The 23,901-nt window shown below is 37.3% G+C and overlaps 1 protein-coding gene across 2 annotated transcripts in view; it reads left to right on the top strand.

The window, feature by feature from the left end:
* Nucleotides 1–23,901, top strand: part of LIPC (lipase C, hepatic type) — a 38,454-nt gene that overhangs the window by 2,620 nt on the left and 11,933 nt on the right. Inside the window, exons 2-3 of one of the 2 annotated variants that reach the window (XM_065733804.1) lie at nucleotides 20,885–21,072; nucleotides 22,596–22,775. In XM_065733804.1, the coding sequence (XP_065589876.1) occupies nucleotides 20,885–21,072; nucleotides 22,596–22,775 (368 nt within the window). The remainder of the gene's footprint in view (nucleotides 1–20,884; nucleotides 21,073–22,595; nucleotides 22,776–23,901) is intronic. The other variant, XM_065733805.1, reaches the window with a different exon arrangement.

Genomic DNA, 23,901 nt, shown 5'->3' with positions numbered 1-23,901 from the left:
TTTTAACATAAGCTCTCATTCAATTTGATTCTTCTCATAGAAACATAAAGTTCCAACACTAGGTGTAGTGGAAATGCAATCCAGGGCTTGAATGAGTGATGAAGCATGTGGTGGGAAGGCAAGGCCAACACAGGGGAGCTCAGGTGCATGCAATGTAATGCTCCTGAATGACCAGAAGTGGTGGAACCAGGATCCACCCCTTTCCAGACCTCATTTAAGGGCTGGCAGTGCAGTTGAAGTTATCTCTCTGGAGATAAGCAGCTTCTTTCCTTTACTTCTGTGCCTCTAGTCTTCTAGTTTGAGAGTTACAATTTGCCAGCATAGACTGAAAGCAAACTCAATTCCTTTCCTGAGACAGAATGGCACAGTAACCTGTTCCACTGATTAAAACTCTTTGGCTAACATGTCTTGCAACTACAAGTTCAAACTCAACTTGGGCAGGCTCATTCATTAGTAAAGAAAATACTTCCACTTTCTCACTTTGTTGTACAGCCCAGGTTATGCAGCACACTTCATTTTGAAAACATAGTTACAACTAATCCATGTGGAGCTTCGGGGTTAGTGACAGGGTTGCATTGGCAGTGCTACAATCCTGATGATGTCGTTCATAAGAGCATATGGTCCTCCAGGGTGGCAGCAGCACAGTGACCTTTTTTCCTATACGTTAGCTAGAGTTATGAGACCATTTTCTGAAGCTAAGTTAAACTCATATAATAGGATAGCTTGGCAGCAGGTGGACAGGACAGCAGCCACTTCCAAGAAGCATGATTAAGATTTCCTGGCAACCTAAGAAATAACTTGTAAAAAGGACAGAAGGGGACATCTATCTGCATGTCCCAAGAGGGGGTGATAAAATTTGCTGCTTTGGCAATAGGTCAATTGTGAATTACAATTCTTTCTAAAAAAGACTGATGCTTTTGATCCAAGTAAAAAAATACATATATTATCATGTTCACACTCAGAAACTGTTCCAGTGAGACACTGGAACAGGTAGCCCAGTAAGATTGTGGATGCCCCCTCCCTGATTTTTGGAATATAACAAAAAAAAAAAAAAAAAAAAAGCCAAAAAAACTGCATCTAGGAGCATGAGTTATGCCAAGTTAAGAACCGAACAAATACAGCAACCTAAATAAATACATATTTTAATAGAGGAGAAGGGCTGGCATTCCATGTCTGTCCATCATTAACAAAACCCAAGGCCTCAGATACTTGATTGTGGGTTTTTTTTTTAATTTCATCTATGTTCAGAGATGACAAATTGGTCTTCAAAATCTTTTACTGTAAAAAGGAAAAGGTTGTAGTTAATTATACATTTAGTGACTAACAATTTAAGCAATCCTTGCTTCATGCCACTGGTGGCAATTAATTCATAAGTCTCTCCATTGTGCTAGCGTAACTGCTTCTAGCAAAACCGCTTGGAAACAGATCCTGGTTGAAAAATAGTTCTATTTTTTTCCTGCTCATCTTTTTCATCTGGACTGGTTTCCTCCTGTTAATCACTGTGCATCTAAGCAAAAAGCTGTAATGGGACAATGATGGGACCCAAAGGAGGTCAAGAATGTGTGGGAGGCACCAGGATGGGGACAAGATCTGCTTAGAGTTGCTCCTATAGCACTGAAACCAAATGTCTAATGAGGAACTGAAGACTCGAATCAAGGAGTTCCTATTTTAAGATTTCCTTCATCAAAAGAAAAATCAGAAAATAAACCTAACAACAGCTCATAAAAGAATGTAAATTTCTTTTTCTGGCTAGTGTTAATATTTACACAGGAAATGTCTAAGGCAATCTCCTTGAAAATACACTTGTTTTCTGCACCATCCACAACCTATTAGCCAGATAAAATAAAAATCTCACACCTCAGAGCTTTTTGGAAACTTGCTCAAATTAAAGCTTTGATTTCCTTCAGATTCTCTGCACGTATTTCAGCAAATTAACAATGGAAAAAGTACCAAAACCAGGTAGAAAATGCTTAACTATGAATAATTCAAATCCTATCCTAATTGCTTTCCTATTATTATTTCTTGTTTTAACAAGGCTATTTAGCTAAAAGTACAAATCTCTCTAATAATGAAACTGGTGTAGTATTTTTATGAGATGTCTTTGTCTTTTCTTCCTCCTGCTTCCTCAGCACCACCCACTTAGCTAATTGTGTTTGAACACTAAACACAGAACCAGGAAGACATAAGCATCCCTAATCAGACTTGTGCACAGAAACAAAATCTCTACCCTTCAAGGACAGAGTAAATTCTGTTAGGCATTTTAAAGCCAAGGCAGGTCATTGAAGTTATTATTAGCTCAAATCAGCACTCCCACAAGCTGTTGAATTTTTCACCTGCAGCCAAAAGGCCCTCAGTATGGTGCAGAATTTGCTGACATCTTTGAAAGCATTAGGGAAGTAGCTTCTCTTTAGAAACAGAATAGGCTTCTGGTAAAATTATAACTGATCTATGTACCAAATGATCTATAATTGAGAGAAACAGGAATATGATTGATGGAATTGTTCCGAAACAAAAATAATTATAAATGTCTAAACAGAATCTTAACAAGAAAAAGGCATCTGGCCTTACAAATGATATTGGTGCTATAATTTATACTTTCTAGCAGGTTACAGACAAATAATTCATACCTCCATCTCAATTACAACACTGTTTTCTTTTTTATATTAGTGAATTACATAGGAATTTGAAGACAAGTCTGTATAAAAACTGAGGTCTTTCTTCCCCCCAAGAATTACAGAGATCTGAGCTGAATCACAGAGCTCCAAAGATAATGCTGATTCTAATTGTGAAATGGGTTAAGAACTGATGAAAGCCCAGTAAGCCATCACTTCTGCATGTTAGGCACATTTCTAACAAAGTACTATAACAAAGAAGCCTGACTATAGTGCTCATTAGTAAGAAGCACTACTACTTTAAAGGTAGAATATTAAAAGGATTTATTTGAAAGAGGGGAGAAAGAAAATGTGTTAAAATCTATTTTGAGTCTACAAGATAATCCACAGTATGACTTGTATCTAGTGATAAATTTTATACAAAAAATGATAAATCTTATACAAAAATTCAACTCTGCCATCCTAAAACCTTACAGAACATCACAACTCCAAAGCTCCTGTAATATTAACAGTCACAACCTTAGCATGATCAGTTTTAGTATCTCAATTTTAAATGAGACAACAACCACAAAAAACCCACAACTGAACTGAGATTCAGACAGTACTCAGTGCCACAAGTGGAATCCAAACCTCTAACTTCATGGTCTCATTCTTGAAGGTATTTTGCCATTTTCACTGTTAATCTGCAGTCAGCAATGCATTTTTTCTACAACAGGTATCAACAAAATACTGGTCTTCACCCCTTGGTAAAATTACCATTGGGAAGACACATCAAGGTCATTGCTGTTTTATGGTACCACTTTTTGAACAGGAACTGTCCTGAACTGAGTAAGTCAGATGCTGCAAAAGAAATCTGTCATTTTCAAAATTAATCAATGACGGAACTTGGAGTAGAAACTGAAATGATGAAATGAAAACGCACTCAATTGCATTTGCAGATTCTTACCATTCAAAAGCAACTGTGTAAGATCTTATAATTAAAGTGAGTGCTTGACAGGCTGAGTGAGACTTGGATGTTGTTTTAAAATATGCTACATCAAATCTACACAATACTGCTCCTTTTTAAAATGATATTTACAACGTGTAAAGAAATTATATTGCCTGGTGGCTGACACGTAAAACAAATGTGTTATAATTTTTATTTCAGCACTGTGACACTGAATGAAACTTTGCTGAGACAATTCTATTGTCAGAAAAATATTTTTTTCTAGTAACAATATCAAAAATGGAAATTTTCCCCTCTTGACGGTGTGTCTAGAAAGTGTTTATGGAGAACCATTTTTACTTCTTTGAAGGTAAATTTCTGCTTAAGAAAGTTTCCTCATTACCTTAGAAGCACAGCAGTCTGAAAATGGAGTGTTTTTTCATTGACTGACTCATATCTCTCTTGGCTGGCTGCTCCTTGCTCTTGCAGTCTCCCTGCCAGGCACACCCTGACAGCAGCTTGCACTGCAAACCTTCACACCCTGAGCCATGCACCCAGCTGCTGCAGCTCTGTGACTCACCCCTAGGCAGTTCATGCATTTTTCCTTCTCAGAATGCTTGTGCTTGATACTGATTAAAAAAAAAAAGGTGAGGACAATAGCTGTACATTAATGTAGGGTCAAAGAAACCACTACACTTCTGCTGGCAGACAGCCCTGTGTCTAACTGCTACCACACATGCTTTCTTACATAATTCCCTTTCATGGCAGGAGCTCTGGAGAGTACAGAAAAAAAATAAAACCTCACAGTGAGGATTTAGGCTCATTTAAAATATCTTTGATTCATGGCCATATCCCTAAAAAATCCATCTTTGATTTATTTTATAAGGAGTTCAATTCTTCCTAAACCTATTTAAAGATCGGAACTCCTTCACCTTATGCTCACTGAGTATCTTGTTAGCAACATTTTATTTTTAGAAGATTCTTTTGCCTGACAGTTTTGCAGACCCTACTCAACCAATCTCTTGGCAAATTCAAATTAAAAATATGATAATTACATACAGAGAAGCATTTTGTTCTGTCATAATCTGTAGCTGCCTGGAATGTCAGAAGCCGTTGTAAAGAAACTGAAGAAAAATACCTAGGAGTTTGTCTGCATTAATTAATCTGTTGCAAGATAGTTGTTAGAGGAAGGCCCCACCACCTAGCCAAATTTTAGGCAGCCTCTATCAGATTTGTTTTTGAAGAGATGTCTATTCTCTTGTTCCAGCTCTCATCAGTTCAGACCTTTGTTCTGACTTCTGTAGCTCCTGTCCTTACATTCTCCAATCACCCAGAGGTGACTGCCCTCAGCAAACAGTTCTTGTGACTCATGTCAAACCATCTATAGGATTTACAGCTAGAGTAAATCGTGAACAGAGAAAGACAACTGAGGGGTCTCCTAATGAACACTTCATTTTTCTGAGCAAAATTTTATTAGAGGTGCCTTAAGTAACTCAAAGTTTCCCTGTGTCTCCAGACTTCAAAACCCCAAATTTCTTTCCCCGCAAAATAGCCTTCCTTCCTTTTCAGTCCTGCTGAAAGTTAACGTCCCATTCATGTTGGCAAACAGATCAGCCACTGTGTCCTCTCAGAAAACTCCTTTTATTCTGAGTCAGCAGCATCTTCCTTAGTATCACAGGCACAACAGTATCGCATGGATAACCACTACAGCATTTCTTTTGGATACATAATGTCCAGTGAACATGCCTGAGGCCAACCAAAACCAACACAGAAGTAGCAGTATTTACACTCATAAAAGAACATACATTTCAACACCTCATTGGCATTTAATTTATGTCTCTGGGTGGAGTTATTTTTCAAAGTGGCTCAGAGCAAAGCCTAAAGTCTCGTAGGTGCAGGAGAGATGGGCCCAGGACTGCTGGTGAAATGGATGCAAATACTGTGATGAGAATACCTATGTCACACATTGCACATATGTAACTGTGCTGGATTCTCCAGGCATGTTCCCGGCATGCTGTCTAAACCCGCACTTTGCTGACGTATTCACACCTTGCAGAGCCAAGGACAAGATTAGAAAAACTCACTCAACTGCAGACTGTTGCCTGGGAGATTTAGGATACTTCAGTGCCTAACAACAGTGTAGAACAACTCTACTCTAGGCTGTAATGCTACAGTAAACTTCTTTATGTGTTATACTGTCAATCTACATTCAGCAGAACTAACAGTTATTTGACTGGAGGAATCAGGGAACATTATAGCTTATAGAAGCTATTTTGGAGCGTGGCTGCTGCTCATGGTGCTGCTCTCCCCCACACCCAGCCCTAGGCAGCCTCTGCCCTTTGGGATGCTGTTGTGCTGCAGACACACTGCACGCTCAGCATGCTTCCTGTCCAGACAAATACATGGTACAAACAGAACTCAGTGTAGGAAGGTTATGAACTAGTTTTTTCTTTGTAAGTCACTGAAGAAAAAGCATGAGAAACCTTTGAAAGTACATATATGCATATTTATCATTCTTCCATTCTGCATTAATTCCAGCCCCAACATAGACTGGCCTGGGAACTGCTCTTAATTATAGCAGAAAGCAAAATCCCTTTAAAGTTTTAGGAACAAATAATATACTAAACGGTTTCAACTTGGACTTCATGATGGCAGAAACTCAAATGGCTTGACAGACTTCAGACTAACTTCTTCCCTCTTCATGCCAGGGTCAAAAGGGATGGATGGATGCAGACTAGAATTTTATTTCCTAATTGCAAGCTTACTGCCTTTTTATTCTCCACTTCTCATGCAACAAAAAAGGATACTTTAATTATATCAAGAAATTGGAGGAAAACATTTAAACAGTATTTATCCTCTTCAACAAATATTTCAGGCACATATTTTAGATAAATAACTTTTCAGTATCTGAAATGCATCAGGAAATGCTGAGCTTGGAGATCTGTAATGGGGACATAGGAATTCTTCAGCAAATGTGAAGTAAACTGCGTATCAGTTCCACTGGTGACCATCTAACAGATGACAAAAGAATCTAACAGATAAAAGCAACTAAAATGAAATTAAAAGCTTAAGAATATTGGACAGTTGTGCTTTTTTTATTTTCATTTTGGTTCTAGCTAGAGCCACAAACACGCTGAAGGACCATGAGAAATGCAGCCCCTATCATATCTCTTGCCTGATTTCTGGGAAGCTTCCAGCACGTTCCAAAGTTCAAAGCCTGAAATACTGGGGCATACACAAAAAACTTCCTGCTCAGTTCAGTGTGGCAGACAAAGAAAGTGTAGCTGGCAAAAGTGGGCGAATGCCTCCTAGGATGCTTTTACAAAATGAAACATCATGTCAGAGATTGTGTCACTCCTTGCAAAGCTCTTACATTAACCAGTGTTTAATTACCTGGAGAAAAATCTGTCCAGCCATGGTGGCAGCTACAAAATGCATGTGGGACAGAACCTCTCCCTGTAAAGAAACCAATACATGTGACAGAATGGTAATATTTATTAATGCTTATTAATAAAGTAATCCCCCACTCCTATACCCCAAAAGGTCTTGTCCAGGTCTAAGTAAATTGCAAAGCCACTAAAAAAGAAACGATAAAGACTGTGAAGGCAGTATACTTAGTACAAAATGAACATTCATTTTAAGTAATAATTCTAACTACAACTCAGCAAACGTGTCCCAAAGGGTGACTGCTAACACAGACCACTGGCTCAGGTTTGCAACAGCACTGTGGAAGCAGCACTAGTTGAAAAAGACAGAATATCTGCAGTGTATTGTTACAACTCAGAATACTTATAATATAAACAGTATAATTACATAACAGCATAATTATATTTAATTACTTGAAAGGTTAGCAGAGAGGTTCTAAAAAATTAACTTCAGTTAATTGAAGGTTTTGCTGGTAGGTTTGTCAGGTTCAGGTAGAAGAGAATGTTTTCTCTTTTTTAAAAAATATCACTCAGTGTGAATCCATAGAGAAAATTATGGGAGTTATTAAACTCGATGTAGAGGAGTAATTGATGGACCTAATTCAAAATGAACTGAGCAGAGAGCAACTTTTCCTGCTTGCAATGCCAGTTATTTAGTATAGGCTGTCTGCAATAAATCTGAACTAGATCCATGTTGCTGCTGTAAAATGAAATGAAATAGAAAGAGGAGAAATAGCTTCACTACTTTCATTTCTAACAAGTGACCAAAGCCTCATGGAAAGAGTGTGCTACATTTCCAGCTGACAGCTACAGGAGCCTGAAAAGTAAGCGAGATCCACAGATGTTCAATACAGATGTGTGTAGAATATCTATTAACAGGTACACACTTTTCTGAGTAGGAAAACAACAACAACAAACCAACCAGCACAAATCCACCAAATAACCAAACATAAAAAGAAAATTTAATCGCTAAATGCAATCACAGCAGTGCAAAGTCTATAACAGTAGACTTAGTGCAAAGAACAGATTAATAGAAAGATAGTAGCCAATATGTTCTCCACACACAGTTTGAGTTTGAATATAAATTCTCCTATTGTCTGTATCCCCAGGTTGAACTAGGAACACTCTCAAAATGCACAGATCAACAATGATAGCACCAGACTCAAATTTGAGTGTGGGGGTGGTGGGAAGGGTGCGTAATTGTCTTTTTCCATTGGTCCCATTTTCTTCAATTAGCTTGCTAGAACTTGCTTTTATATACAGTTCAGCTATCAAAAGCCACTTGTGTCACCTGCTGATAAAAATGAGCTTTTTCTTTCTTTCTCTTTCCACTTTATGATTTTACAGAGTAAATAACGATAAAAATAGCTGCTTTGGTAACTTGTCAGCATTTTGGAGCTGAAATACAGTCAGCACTTTAGTTCAAAGTAAAATAAATACAACTTCTCAAATCCTATTGAGAAATGCTTATTTAATATTCCTAGAAAATTCACAATCCTTCTAAAAACAGGAAAAAAAAAAACCCACAGAACTGACTGTACAGTGACTTTACTTAAATAATATTTTCCTGTAAAATTTACATTTCTTAAAACATGCCATGTCAAATCAGCTCATCATTTCTTACTCACCTGAACTTCTTGCTGGGAAGTGGCAGCCCTCATTACCAAATGTTATCATCAACAGTGAGAGTTACTATCTAGATATCTATTTAGATAACTCTATGTCCCTAATGTTTAAGTCATGCTTATTTCACTTTATTTCATCACATGCTTTTCCATCAAAATCAGTACGGTTACGAATACCCAGAATGCTCAGCTTACACTGAAGTTTGTTATAGCTGTAGGTATCACAATACTCCATTATAACACGGTTCAAATTTTTAACTTTCTGAAAGCAGAGGCATGACAGAGACTGCCACTCCACAATTCTTCCTTGTAAAAGCCATTCCCTGCCAGTAAAAGGCAGAAAGTAGTCTTTCCTGATTTCCTTAATAAGTAGTTATATGGCAGTTGAAAGACCAAAAATCCATACTGTTATGAGCTTTTGGTAAACCCAACCCAACTGTCACACTATTAAAATATCTGAACTGTTTACAGTGTTCCTATTATTTTTTCTATGTGCTTTTCAACAGAGGTCTCCAAGGAGAATCTGAGAAGAATTAGTGAGTAGGTCTCAATAGGTGCCCCACTATCATAATGCTGTGGGATTCATTCAGCAGCATTCACTGGTACACCATTATCTGTAAGAAATGTGGGTGTCATAATTAGCTGGTGGTATTCAGGGTGTTATTTTGCTTTGCTTTTGTTGGCTTTATTTTATTTTATTTTTTTGGTAGTAGATCAGAAATGTCATTTTAAGCCAAAAGGCAGACAGAGATGAGAACACACTTGACTGAGGCTGGCTCTGCAATGGACAAAGGCCAGGCAGCGCAGCTTCTCTGATTCATCTGGGATTTGATATCAACATATTTTGTCTATTTCAATGTCAAGGTGCAGCTGACACTGAAACACTGATATCATTCCAGCTTAAAAAGCAATCCCCAACCTGACATCACTTCTCTTATCATAAACAACTTTAATGAAAAAGCTAGAAGAGGTGATTTTAAAATATTTATGTGTCTTCCATACAAGGAGTCATTGAGAGAGACTGGAATCTAGAACTCACAGCAATGACAAGATGGATTTCCTACATGCAGCAGCATGCACAGCTTCCTTTTGGATAAAACACATGGCATTGGTCTATGTTTAGTTACTCTAGAATGGGAGAGGGAAGATTTCAGTTGGATAGTTGAGCATTTGGATTTGCTGAGTCTACATAAAACAGCTCAAAACAATCAAAAGCTGCAGTGTTTTGCAAAGCAAATATTAAACTCCATATTCTCTTTTTGTTTTTAAATGATGAAGAAAACAATATGAATGCTTACTGGATATTAGCATAGCTCTGGAGATAATAGGCCAAAGGAAAAAGGAAACTGTGCTCTGATCTGGATAAAGAAAGCAAGATGTTTTGTTCTATGTGCATTGTAACATTACCTTCTGCAACTTGCCCACATAAACAATGATACATCATTATAATTTTTTCATGTAAAATTTCAGCTCTGAGGGCTCTGAACTAAGGGAAAGTAGCTAAGTGGGTAAATTAATCTACTTGGTGTTTCAGGTATGACAGAAGCAAATGATTATGTTTATCTTTGTAACCTTTTGACTGTGCTCCAAAGTTGCTCACTAGAGATAAACCAAATGAAGGTTTACAGAGACAAAAGAGCACACTGGGATAATTACAGAGCTTTCTGTAGCTTAAAAAAGGTCAAAATTCAAAATTGTTTCTGGCTTTAGAAATTTTATATGTTGCTTGCTGAGAATATGACAGTATAATGCATAGGCTCTGTCTACTTGTAGCTGCCTAATTTCTGTATCTCTATACCACAGTGAAAAGACTATAATGTTCACAGTAGGATTGAGAGAATTTTACATACAAACCAATTTATCTGATGTACATTTCAAAATCCTAAGAAATTAAGAAATTCAGTAGAGTGGTCTTCTGGAAGTTATTGATTCATAGCATGTGTGTTTCTCATGCTGTGAACAAACATCCTTTCTCAAGTCAAAGATAACTGCCTATAGCACTCACCCAGCTATTCATCATTTCCTGAAAGCTACTATTTTATCTAACTCGTGGAGTTGATCAATTCAAGAATGCCCTAGTTGCTTCAAGCAAAATAAATTAGGTTATTATAAACAGTTAAAATAGGTGATCTGAGGCAGTCTATCTTATTTTGCTCACAACAAATAGGCAGTGAAGCATTGGAACCAGAACTTAAGGGTGGTAATCTCTGTCTGGTGGGAGGTGATAAAAAGCTGGAGGTGGTAACCCCTTTGCTGGCACAGATAGATGGGTGAAGTTGAGCATGTGCGTCCACTGTCATAATATGTTCCTTAAGTACCAGTATTGCAGAGCAGTTATGTACTCTGAATCTTGTTTAGATCTTTATATATATATATATTATGGAGACCCCATATCCAAATAGTTTTGTATCATTACAGAAATAAAAAAAGAAAAAAAAGAACTAAAAAAGGTAATTTAAAAGTGAATTTAAATATCATTAAGAGTAATTCTGCAAAGGAGAACACTTCAGGAGGAACTAATATTTTATAAGAAGATATGTCTCCCATTTTGAGTCTTTAATTCTTTACATAGGAATATCAGTCCTTCTTTCTTTGCCCTACAAAATGTGACAGATTCCAGACCTGCCAAGTCGAATCAGGAGCATGACTTACTGCTATAAACACCACCTATGCACAATATGGGAAAGCAGCTTTTGAGAAACTGTAGCAGTTATGAGGACAATGCAAAATTGAATTCTTAGGCAGAAACTCTATTCTGTGCAGAAAGATAATCTCCACGTTTGCACATTCATGTTTCCTTCTCTTCAAAACTTGTGGACTCCTTTCATTCACAGAGAACTTCATGAGATTCTGATCTGCAACTGCATCCAGTTGTTGCTGTACCCTCTGGAGTACCCCTGTTCCTGCCTAGAGTATTACAGGATCATGCCCACAGATCAGCCTCCCTTCTTCTTGGATGTCCTAATGCAGCTGATTGGACATGGGTGTTCAGAGCTGCCATTAGAATTTTACTCACACAGCTGTTCTTATCACTGATTGCCATATAATTCTGATTACACACCTAAGAATCATAGAATAGAATAATAAAATCACTAAGGTTGGATATGACCTCTAAGATCGTCTAGTCCGACTGTCCAACTACCACCAATGTTGCCCACTAGGTTCCTTAGTACTTCATCTACAGCTTTGGCCTTGGCACATCTATAGTTTGCGCAGAATGGTTGGAAAGATGTATCGTTCTAACACTGTTCTAGTCCTTGTACATTTGCCATGTCCAGCAAGGTCAGCTGCTTAGCAAGTAGCAAGAACGGCTGTCTGTCTGTTCAGCTGACACACTGATCTCTCTTCTGGGCGAGTAAATGTAAGAGTGCAATTTCTGCACTGATAACAAACCATTACTTTCCCCCACATTGAACTCATAAGAAATTTTGGTTGTGCTATGTCCCCTCTCAAGCATTAAGGAGGAACGTGATTCCCTCAGTCTCATCAGGTTTTCACAGCCACTTCCACAAAGCTGAATTTGACTGTCTTGTAACTATATGGGCTCAGAACTTAAAGGTTCTTCACATACCTCATATCATTCAACTGAACACAGCTTTCCAAGTGCTTTGAGAGATAGTTTTTCTTGTGCTAATAGATAACTACAGGAGATTTGAGCTGGCTATGTTCATATTTTTAACAGAATAATCTTGAGCAAATTGAAATGTAAATTTTTAAATATTCATTGCTGGAAGACATAAATGCTTCACGTAAGTGTTTAGGTAACTTCTGTTTTAAATTTCTGTCATGCTTCTGTTCAGAGTTTCAAATGCAGAGTTTCAGGGAGTAAATGCCTGATTGATTCTCTGATCTCATTTCTTTCCTACCTTGTCTGATTACTTAGTACTTATCTGACTTCAACACGTGTAATTTCAGCTTGCTAAGTTTGCAAGCTAACCAAGGGGAACGAAAAGTGGATTTTCACACTGCATGAGTGAACTGAATGACATGAGCACAAGAGTCACAGCTGCACTGCTCAGGAACAGGGCAGTAGGACCTCCGAGTTCTTTGCTGTAACCTACAAGGATTACAATTCCCAGGACCATGCCTTGGCAGCAGTAGCACCTTCACCAGTACTGCATATGTCTCAATAACATTGCAATGAGTTATTTCCCTACAAAGTATGATGGCACCAAGGCAGCATACTGCCACTACTCAGCAAACCTCAGCAGGGATCCTCACCACCTGAGAAGCAACCACCTCTAGTACAACTAGGAGTAATAATTTCTAATTCTCACCATCTCCACTCTCAGGTCTTCCTGCCTTTTGTTGTTTGCTCATTGTTTTTTTTAATTAGCACCAGTCAGCTAATGGAGCTAATCCATCCAGCTAGTCTCCAGCTCCCTCAGAGCTCCCTCAGCCTTTCTTCATAGGAAAGGTGCTCCAGCCCTTTGATAGTTTCAATCTAAGCTTTTACACTTAAAAGCAACACACCATAAACACATCAATTTCAGTTCTACACTAACTGCAATATTTTAAACTGAAATAATCTCTTTTCTTTCCATATTCCTAAACCACTGTATAACAGCTGTACAAGGCTATCAGGGATTTCATTAAAAATATTGTCCTTTTTCCAGCTAGCCAGTGTGTTACCCTTTGATGGAAAAGGTGACTGCTTCTAAGAAAAACAAATTGGTAGAATCACTCAGAAGCACAGCAGATTATAGGATTTGGACATCAAACAGCAGCTTTCTTTCTCTTGTAGTAAAGTATCAGTAACAAGTATTTTTTTGAAATCTTCCATAAGCCTATGTCATTTACCAGCAGATTCATTCTCTGCTGTTGTTATATGTTACACTGAGTAAGTCCCTATCAGCGCTACCTGATTTTCTCTAATACATGTTAGAAAACACAGACATTAATATGACATTTATCTTCATGTTATCCAAGTTGTTCCTGAAGGTATCTGGTTTATAAACACTGAAGTGGCAGAACACAAAGCAGAGGCTACAGATGCTAACCTTGTCTGTGGCCAACAAGGAAACTGAATTAGTAACTTCACCAATCAGCTAAAATCTTATCTGCAAGCATACCCCACTGTTTAATTCCTAAGAAGTACTGCTAATTAACTGGGTGCAAAATTTCCAGGTTTTGATGGTCAGCATACAGTGCTTTTAGTGATGTCATCTCAGGAGATGCACTTACTCAGGGCTCTGTGTGCTAATTCAATTTGGTGATGTACTGACATTTCAAATCTACTCTTACTTGTCTTCCTTTTCTTTCTCTTCTAAGCTATACACAAGCTACATGCAAACTTGTTGAACCAGCCTGCTTACTAAGCAGCCAAACTCAGCATGATCAAATTCAATATCTGTCATAGAAAAGACAAGCCTGCTATGAGCAAACTCCTCATGTGAATCTTACAGGAAAGCTTCCTCATGCTGAGATCCAATAATTAGCCAGCTAATTGTCATCTTTCCAGCAAAGCAGTTGTAATTCAGTAATACTGTATATATACAGACCTTGCCATTCACACCCACTTCTTGAACATGAAAGAACTCAGAGATCTAAACCTGTTAACAGTGTAACGCTCAGAAGCTATGTCAGCAGGCAAAGCTGGAAGGGGACTAAAGTTTCCAGGGCACCAGGCTGGCTCAGAGTGCTCCTGAGGTGAAAGCCCACAAAACACTCATGACCCATGATAGGCAGGCACTAAGTGCTCCCAGCTCCCACTGATTCCAAAAGGAAATCTGCAGGCTCTTTGTTAGCCTTGCTGCTGCGTGATCAACTATGAAAAACTTATTTTTCACCATCTGGCAACCAAACTCTTAATTCTTTGTTTGGGCTTTCCAGGCTGTCAGATTTAATATGTCCATTGTTTAATGATCCTATCCTCACCTTTAACAGAGGATTTTTCCTTTACAGAGGATTTTTCTGTTTTCATCCCAGCAAATACCACAATCAAAATCCTTACATTTTTGATGAGAATTCAATAAGCAAAATGGGCAATTCTTTTGGAAAAATCTAATATATTCAACCTATTAAACTCGCAAATCTAACATTTATAGTAAAATTTAGTATTTCCCATTTTTATTGGATTTTCTTGACAAAAGCAGGTCCAACTTGCTTGGCAAAACAAACCTGGCTTCAGTACACAACCACTGTGCTGCCCTGTTGGATTCTGTAGCACAGTTACTGGTAACAGAACACAAGGCTGTTTCGTTAGCCACCCACCAGCAAATCTAATAGCATGAGAAGTATTTCAGCAGCTCATTCATGGTTCAGTTAATTTATGATAAATTTCTTCCCAGTGAAATATCACAAGCAAAGATCAAAGAAACTCAAGAGAATCATTTTTCTTCCTATTTTTATATATTTGTGAAGATTCAAGGATTCTGGAGAGAATGAGCAAGAGCAGCTGATGAATTCAGGCAGTTTCCACTTCCAACATGGACAATACATTTTCTTAAAGGATCCTTTTCAAAATAAAAATAATTTCAGTCAATTTTGGATAAGGAGTCTCACTTGTAGACATTACTGCATGAAGATACTTTTGTAAATCATGTGCACAGCAGAAGTTTCAGAAGAACAGTATGCCTCCATTGTAAAATACAAGTTTGGAGAAATTCAGGATATACTTAAAATGACATAAGTGTTTAAATACCATACCAGTGAAAGCATCAAACTCTTGCTTAGATGGACACATCTAGTGATTCTCAAAGCAAATGATTTCTATGTGCTGCAAGAACAGGATTTTCGTTCAGGCAAAAACAGTAAAAGCAAAGCAAAACAATTCTATATAAAAGCATCAAAGGGCACAATGAAAAAAAAAGGAAAAGAAGATCATATCTGAGAGGCAAGAGAAGAGAAAAGAAGAAAGGGAGGAGAAGATGATAAAAGCAAAACACAGTTCCCAGGAACTCTACAATTCTCCCATTGTTTCTTTCAAATATAGACTTCTTGGAAATACAAAAATGTTGTGGGATCAGCTGCCAGGTCACCATTCTTAGTCTGAGGCCTTTGGATGCTAAGTCCTATTTGCTGAAATGAACAAAGCCCACTTACTCTGGGATTTTCTAGTCAAGCTGGGCAGATTCTCTCAGCCAATGGGCTGCCTGAGGTTGATGTGGTATCTTCTTTTAATTGTTACTTCCATCCTAAAGCTAAAACTCATCCAAATTCTGTTCTTCCTTTCCTTTCCATTGCAACACTCCATCATTGTCCATGCACTACTGACCTCTTTATTTCTCACCACCTTTCTGCAAACTCCAGAACAGACGTTTGTCTTTCAGAGTGGTGCCAAGCATAAATATCCACAAGGGTATTTTCTGAGAGTAGCTAATACCAAAAACACAGAAGTAACCTAACAATTCACTGACTTTCCTGTGCAGACAAGTCTGGCTGTGCATATGAATACACAGTGCCTGTTCCCTGCACCTCCCAGCGTGGCTCTGCAGCTAGCTCTGCCTTCCACCTAGCAGGAAATGGAGCCAGTATGTACTAAACTGGTCTGGAAACTGTCTCAAAGCCCTGTGAGTTTCACTCTATAATGTGATTTCACTCTGTAATTCCTTTCCTAATATTATTCTAAAAATCCTATTACTTCTATCTTCTAATTGTTTCAAATTCCTAATTATTTTTTTTCTGAGCTTCATGCATTCATACTGCATGCATCTCATTTCTCCTTGTCCTACCTAATGCTGTGATCCAGAAATTATGCTGAATTTCTGACCCAGCAAGTTGGCACCAGAGAAGTGACTTCACTGCAGGATCACACAGAAAAAAAAAAAAAATCAAGGCCATAAGCAGAAAATGAACTCTCACTTCCAGCACAGCTCTCCTAAAAATAAAACTCCAAAAATGTATAATCTTTTGCTAAGCTGTCTCTTCCCCCCTGCCACTACTCAGTTTACTCCTGTCATGATAGTGTCAATATACAAGAAATGGCAGCAGGAAAAATGCATATAGGTAACAGAGATTTTTTTCATGGCTCCTCAGAAATAAAATCAAAGAAAATGATCAGAACCACAGTTACAAGCAAGATACATGTGCAGTCCTGTCCACTTCCTCTGGGTTTAAACTTGAGTTTTACTGGAACTGAATACGAGAACACTCTCATATCCTACATCAAAGAGTACACTGGCTGTAGTTGTAGACAAACTACTGATTCCCTCTCTATTTTTCCATACAATTTATGATTTCATAGATATCGATATGACATCACTTTTTAGTTGTTAACATTTCCTGTTCTAATATACTTTGTTTCATATTTGTCTTTATTCACTTGCTATCTTTTCCATCTGATAGCATTGTATGAATATATTTTCCTCCAGGCAGTTTGAGACCATTTCTTCTTTTTGCCTTTAATATCAAGGAAATGCAAGCTCCAAATCAGGCATCTGATTATTTTGGCAGAAACTGCGGCCAAAAATGTAGTCATGCACATATTTGCAAACAAGCACTTCCACAAAGGGAAAGAAAATAGCACTGGAAAGAAAGGATTTAGAAAATAAAAGGTCAAATGAACATGAAATTTATGACTAAAAAACACTGCAAGTATTTTTGGCACCTACATCTACCTACCTCTTGTAAATATCACTTGAAACCATCGAAGTTTGTGTTAGGTAACAGATGGAGATTTATTTTTTGTTGCTGTTGTCAGCATTCATTTATAGTAACAATTTGAAATCCATGTTATGGGTCAGCCCAAAGTATTCCTGGAAAGATTAATATTCTAATGATTTCCCAGTATTTTGGTTCCTAGAATTCAGATCAGGTCAGATGAAACCCCTGAGGTACTAATTTCAATTTAACAATTATGGATTGCACAAGCAGCACTTAAACATTCATATTTAGAAGTGCTTCACTTTAAGATGAGGAAACTAGGAGGACAGCATATCTGCTACCAAATAAATAATGTATGCTGTTTAATAGTTGTGTGGTTGGTGCATCTTTCTGCATCCTTTCCAGGAGAGGAGAGCAAGATCGTATGCACTGTTCTGCACGTGGCGACAGCCTGGAATCCAGGAGCTGAGTTCTGAGCATTGAATCATTGCTGGCTTCTTTGTGATCTGTTTCCCTGCTCTTTGCCACAGTTGTCTTACAGGTTTATTGATTAATATACTTAAGCTCACTTTTTTCTTTTTTTTAAGTGGAGAACTAATATATTCATATTACTTCACAATGACATAAAAGAGGCAGCAGTTATTTACCTAACTTAATTGGACGAGCTTTTGGGTATTCCTCCATTAAGTTTTTACCTGATACAAAAAGATGAAAAGAACAAATAACAGCTGGGAGGAAGGTGGGGGGGGGGGGGGAAGCTATTATCTCTATTTTCCTTGTTCTTCTATCATTACTTCAATACTTGATTCTAAATAAAGAAAATGTGGAAAAGTTTCACATAGTAAAGAGGTGTTTTACAAGGAAGAAAATTAGAAAAATAAAGCACAATAATAAAAAAAGATGCGACTCTTTTGAGTGCTTTGGAGCCATGTACTATTCAAAATAAACAGAAGAAATATTAATTTAGCAAGAAAAATAGCAAAAATGGATATGCTCAGTACATGTGGTTTTCCTACATCCAACTGCAACACTGACAACTATGCTTTCAGCAAGAATAGCTCTAAAGGAAGCGTTTGTCAAATTGAGGGACTCAAACACGTTCTTGTCATTCCCTCATCTTGTAAGTGACAAGAAAAATCTATCTACTGGAAATGAGGGTGTCCCTGATGTGTTCCAGAGCCCAGAGTTCAGCTTCTGTTGAAATTCACTTAATTTTTCATTTGCCTATGGATTATGTGAGTGCCACTGGGACATTCTCTTCAATCCCTTTCAGTAATACCTCATTGAGAAATTCTTCCTGAAGAAAGAAGCCAAACATCATTCTTCTCACTACCTCTCTTAATTGGGAATGTCAATTTAAATCAAAGTTTTTAATGTTGTATTTTGAGATGAATTTAAAATAAATGGTTCACCAAATAATAAAATTTTGCTCTTAGTATTATCTAGTTCTACAATACTTTGTTATTCTGACAGGTAAGGTAGATTTTGTTGTGACATAAAACAAATGTGTGGTATTTTTATGCTGACTCAGACATGATACAGAAAGAAATAGATTCAGATTTCTGATCTCACCCATAAAGCATACAATATTTCATTGTTTCAAACCATGGTCAGTGTTCAAACCTTTGTCTACATTCCAGTAAAGTATTCATTCACTAGTCTTAAAACTTCAGTACTGCACCTGTAAATTCCAGAAGACCATGAAAAATTCTGTGGTAAAGAAAAGCATTTATTTTCTCATCTTTTGAGGTGATTCAATCCAAGTCACTCACCTGGATTAATCTGCTTCTACTGCTAAATGGAAGACTTAGTTCAAATACATGAAGTATATTCCATAGGAATTAACATATTATTATTGTCTCCTAGAGTCCTCCTTTTAGAGGAAAAAATATTGTTTTTTCATATTTGCTAGCCTTCTCATTATTCTTCACATGTGCCTTTCATCTTAATTTGGAGATATTACAATCAGGACTGCTATCACCTAAAGCAATAAACAGTAGTAATAGGAATAATAATTAAATACAAATAGTGGCAAATAATAAATTTATTTATATCTTGTATTTATGTCTTGTATATCTTATGTATCTTATATTTTCTCTTTTGACAGCCTCAAAGTTCAAACAGTATTTTTAACTAACTCCCACTCTTAGACTTACTGGCAGGTTAAAAACAACACAAAACATTCACACAGTGGATGTATAAAGAAAACAGCTATTTATGATTGTTTTCTGAAATATGTACAAACAATAGAGTGACAAAGTGTCTTAGCATCGTAACAGGCTCTGGGAGAAAGTGAAGATTAGGCATAAGTCAAAGAAAGTATATATATATAATGGAAGTTAAATAATATTTGTTTTCCTTTTTGTGCTAAAAATAGAGCACTGTTGTAGAAAGCTTCAAGAAGTATTTGTCAATATGGTACAGAAAATAATACATTATGATTTTAGATGCATTCTGAAAAGCCTCTACAGGCATAGGAGTTGCAATGCACACAAATATATACTAAATGTACTGGCTTTCTCCGTGACCATTTCAGAGGTGCTGTTGAGCAACTGTTGCAGCTTGAATTGATATGACCTGAAGGTGATAACAAGAGCTATGTACACTGTTCCCTACGCTGAGACCAAATGTTTATGCTGGCGTAAACATTCTCTCTTCCTATCAAAAACATCTCTTTAATGTGTCTTGGAATAATAATATGTTCCTTTCTCAGAGCCAAATCACAGCAGTGACTCAGTCATTTTTGCTATTTATTACTATTGTCTTTTTACCCTTTTGTTGCTTCCCAGCTTTGAGCTCTAGTTATAGAGCTACCCTTATCAGCTTATGACCTTATGATTCATAATTTGAAATTTCTACCTGCTTTGACTGCTGTTCTCAAGGTTCTCAAGTTTTTAGTGCTTAACTTTGTGATCTCTGCAGTATTAGCAAATGCCTTCCAACTTTTGTCAGCTTCGTACCTTTCCTGACAGCTTTTTAAATTAATGTACTACGCTAAGATTAGCCAAAAAATAGTCCCCAGGGAGTAAGCTCTCTCTACTCCAAGTTTCCTTTCCAAAGAACAGTAGCATCTCATTTGTCCGGTTCATCGCATCCTGACATTTCTTCCTCTAATTCTATTTCATTCTATATTTAATACATTTATTATCTGGATTATTTTTAAGATAAACAACATAAAGTAAAAAGTCTGAAGCCTTATCAGAAAGAGACACTGCATGTGCTTATCACAATGTGTAAGGCTTCTATTTTATTTTACCCCATCCGTCAGCAATTTCTCTATATTCACATTTTTTTCCTTCTTCATTCATACTGCTGATGAGACTACAGTTCTCTCTGCCACTCCTTTCTGAAGTACAGATACCACCCCAGATACTTCATGGCCATTTCTAAAAATGCTATTCTATATGTACCAACCTACTTCAACTGAAGTATTTTTTAAAAAGTTATATGACTAGAATATTTCATCAAATCTTTTTAGGGAAAAAGCATCATTCATTATGTTGTCTAATAGTTAATTGTTATTGCTTAAATAGATGGATTCAGATGCACACCTATACTATCTCAAACTTTGAAATAAATTACTTCTTTTTGGACACAAAATGCACACTTTAGGCCCACCTGGAAGAGGTAACAGTTATACACAGCTAGAGCTTCAATCTTAATAGTTTACTGTATCTTATAAGCTGTCTTACTAGTAACTTCTTCAGGTTTCAGATTCCATACTGTTATGACTTACTATGAATTTCATTTCAGAGGCACTGGGAGCACAGAGTCAGCACTCTAGAACAAAGAAAGATCAGCAAAGCTTAGAAACCAAATTTCAACTCTATACAGATACAACTGGAGAAGCATGTCAGATTTTGTTTAATCAGTTGGAGACTCTTGACAAATGCAGTTTCAATGCCTCTCTTCCTCTCGTGATGATAGTCCATGGCTGGTCGGTATGAACACACATTTTATTTTTAATTCAAACTACATCTGATTTGATATACTTTCCTACTCATTATGCTAGTGCCAAAAGCAACTTCAGAAGAAAGACCGGGACCTCAAAGATGGTGGATTTCCCTGGTAGCAATCATAGCTAGAAATAATGAAAAGTGGATATTCCCCACTGAGATTCTGAAGGAATTCTCAAGAAGCAATTTTTCTTATGGGAATCCCATGCCAGGAATTAGTTTCAGCCCTGATTTGAAGCCAGCAGAGTTAGAATGAGCAGCAGAATTAACGTGTTATGCCTCTGGAGGACTGAATACTAGTTTTCATTTCTCTGGTACGTTCACTGCCAGGTATTTACAGACTTCTTGAAAAGAAGTGCACACAAACTGCCCACATCTTTCTCACAGGAACACCTGCAGAGAGAACTTCTCTGTAACCTTTTTCAGCTGAAAAGTCAGTGAATTATCACTGAACTGTTTTCAGTTAAAAGGTTAAAAAAAAGATTAAAAAAAATAAAAAAATCTGCTCAATTGCATAGAATTCCTATGCTAGAATGCATTTTTATCAGCTTCTCAGTTGAAAAAGAAACACAAGATAATGCAGGAGAAGAAGTTGTGTCATTTGATCAGATACCTGATTCTCATAGAAGCAGTATCACCAAATAAGAGGCAAAATACACCTTCCTTCTGCCACTGCAAATATACAATCAGAGAAACCTTGAATAAAACCCTCAATGCACATAACTCTTAAAACACTGAACAGCAGAGTTGGAATGTTGCCCTAGGTTACATTAGCCAAGACTCCCCCACAACAAGAATATGTTCAAAACCTATGCTCTTCTCAAAGAGAAATATGGAGCCAGGCTGCTGCTGTCAATGTTCAACATTCACATTAACTTAATGTGCAGATGTGCTATTCTCTCAGAGAAGTATGTGTGGAAACCCAAAACAGACTTCCAAATTCTGTTACATGACCACAAGAGATCAGGATGTTCTGTTATCTGAGGAAATAAGTACAAGAAGCTCATCTAAATATGAAACATTAAATAGTAATTCTGGTTCATCAAATTGGAGGCAGTCATAGATGCTAATACTGAAAGTGTGATGAAAAAAAAAAAGTGAGAAAATAGAAGAAAAAAAGAGATTTCTTAATGGAATGGCTGTAAAAGGCAAACATTCACAGGTCTGCTCTGCTACATTCCAGCTTTCATCCCCTTTCCTTTCAGTATAAATTCACATGGACAGTTGCTTTTGAAAGAAATCAAACCTTCGGGGCATTTGTGCTTCTTTGTAGTCAGTAATCCCAGCTATCTCAGAATGAATGAAAATTAAGGACATCATTTCAGGGAGAAATCAAGGATTCTCAGCAATGAAGTGTTCTGAAGCCCTTAGAACTCTCAGTTACTGGCACTAGACCTCCTTGTTCATATTACAGTTCACATCTCCCTGAGCTTTTCACACAGAATACTTGGAAGGCAGTGGTTTATCTTCAGAGTGCATTTTTAATTTTATTTTTTTATTCTAAACAGGTGGATGGGATTTTAGAAAGCTGGATTTGGAAAATGGCAGCAGCTCTGAAGTCTCAGCATAAACAGATGAATGTGATCATTGCAGACTGGCTCACATTTGCTCACCAGCACTATCCCATTGCTGTACAGAATACACGCCACGTAGGACAGGAGATAGCGAACTTCGTGGAATGGCTGGAGGTGAGAGCCCCTACATCAAAGTGTGTTTCAGCAGAAAAGATGCATTTACCTTTTCTTACACTTCTATCACCTTCCTGAAATACTGTCTGGTTAATGCTTGTTCATTTCAATCAATCAAGTTTCTTCAATATCCGTAATTTTTCCTGCATAAATTTTCATGTTATTTCATAACAATTTTTACCATGCAAGAGAAAAAACTCAAACGGTCATTTTTATTAGAATACTTCCATGTGTCTTCAGAGGTGAGATCATTTCATGCTACTTTAGTTTTTCAATTCCCACTTGTGCAGACAGCTGACATTCTCTGGGTTGTAAAACTGCCCAACAGTATTTCAAGTTCAGAACTCAGTCAGTAAAAAAGAAAGTCAGAACAAGAGGTTCTGACAAAGCAAAAGGGGTTTATTATCTATCCTTAACACAGAGTTCAAGCATGATATCATGTCTGTTTGTTTTTGGTTTTTATTTTCTTGCCTCTGTATCCCAAAGATTATTCTAAAATACTTGCTTGCTGATCCAAAGTTTTAAGGGAGCCCTTTTAGGCGGACAGATACACATAACAAAGCAGATGGCGTGGAGGCAGTAATGTGTGCAGAGCCATTCTAATGTAGGACTACTTATCAAAACTCCCACTAGGTATCAAGGAGTGGCTGCCTCTTACAGCATTTTTAGCTACACCTGCAGCCACCACACTGGAAATATTATAGAGGAGTCTGCAAGGGATTGTTTGTCTCCAGAAGTATTTTAGAAAAAGCAGAAAGCAAAACACTAGGAAGAGAATTATGTATATGAACTATGTGCCTTATGTATCTCAGCTATCTCCCATAATAATTCAAGCTACATAATTGGAAATGAAATTTCACTTCTGCATCTCACAATGAATTTTTGAATACATAAATTTAAATATGCTGGGCTCTATTTGTAGCAAATACCACTAAAGGGCTAAGCTGCTTTTCAACAGAAATGGCAGGGCTAAAAGTTACTGGACAATCTTCCCAGTTAGGCATGAGGGAGAGCCAGTCACCACTTTTCCTTGTAACACTATAAGAAACCTGAAGTCTTGCACAAATTTATTCTAAGTTGCTAGAGACTGGCAGTCATATTTTGAAGCTGTTTTGATTACTGAATG

This window comes from Cyrtonyx montezumae, unplaced genomic scaffold (assembly GCF_038088225.1).
Source record: "Cyrtonyx montezumae isolate F1298 unplaced genomic scaffold, pur_monq_1.0 scaffold_17, whole genome shotgun sequence".
NCBI classification, from domain to species: domain Eukaryota; kingdom Metazoa; phylum Chordata; class Aves; order Galliformes; family Odontophoridae; genus Cyrtonyx; species Cyrtonyx montezumae.
The sequence above is the reverse complement of the archived record's forward strand: the minus strand, read 5'-3'. Positions and strand labels throughout refer to the sequence as shown.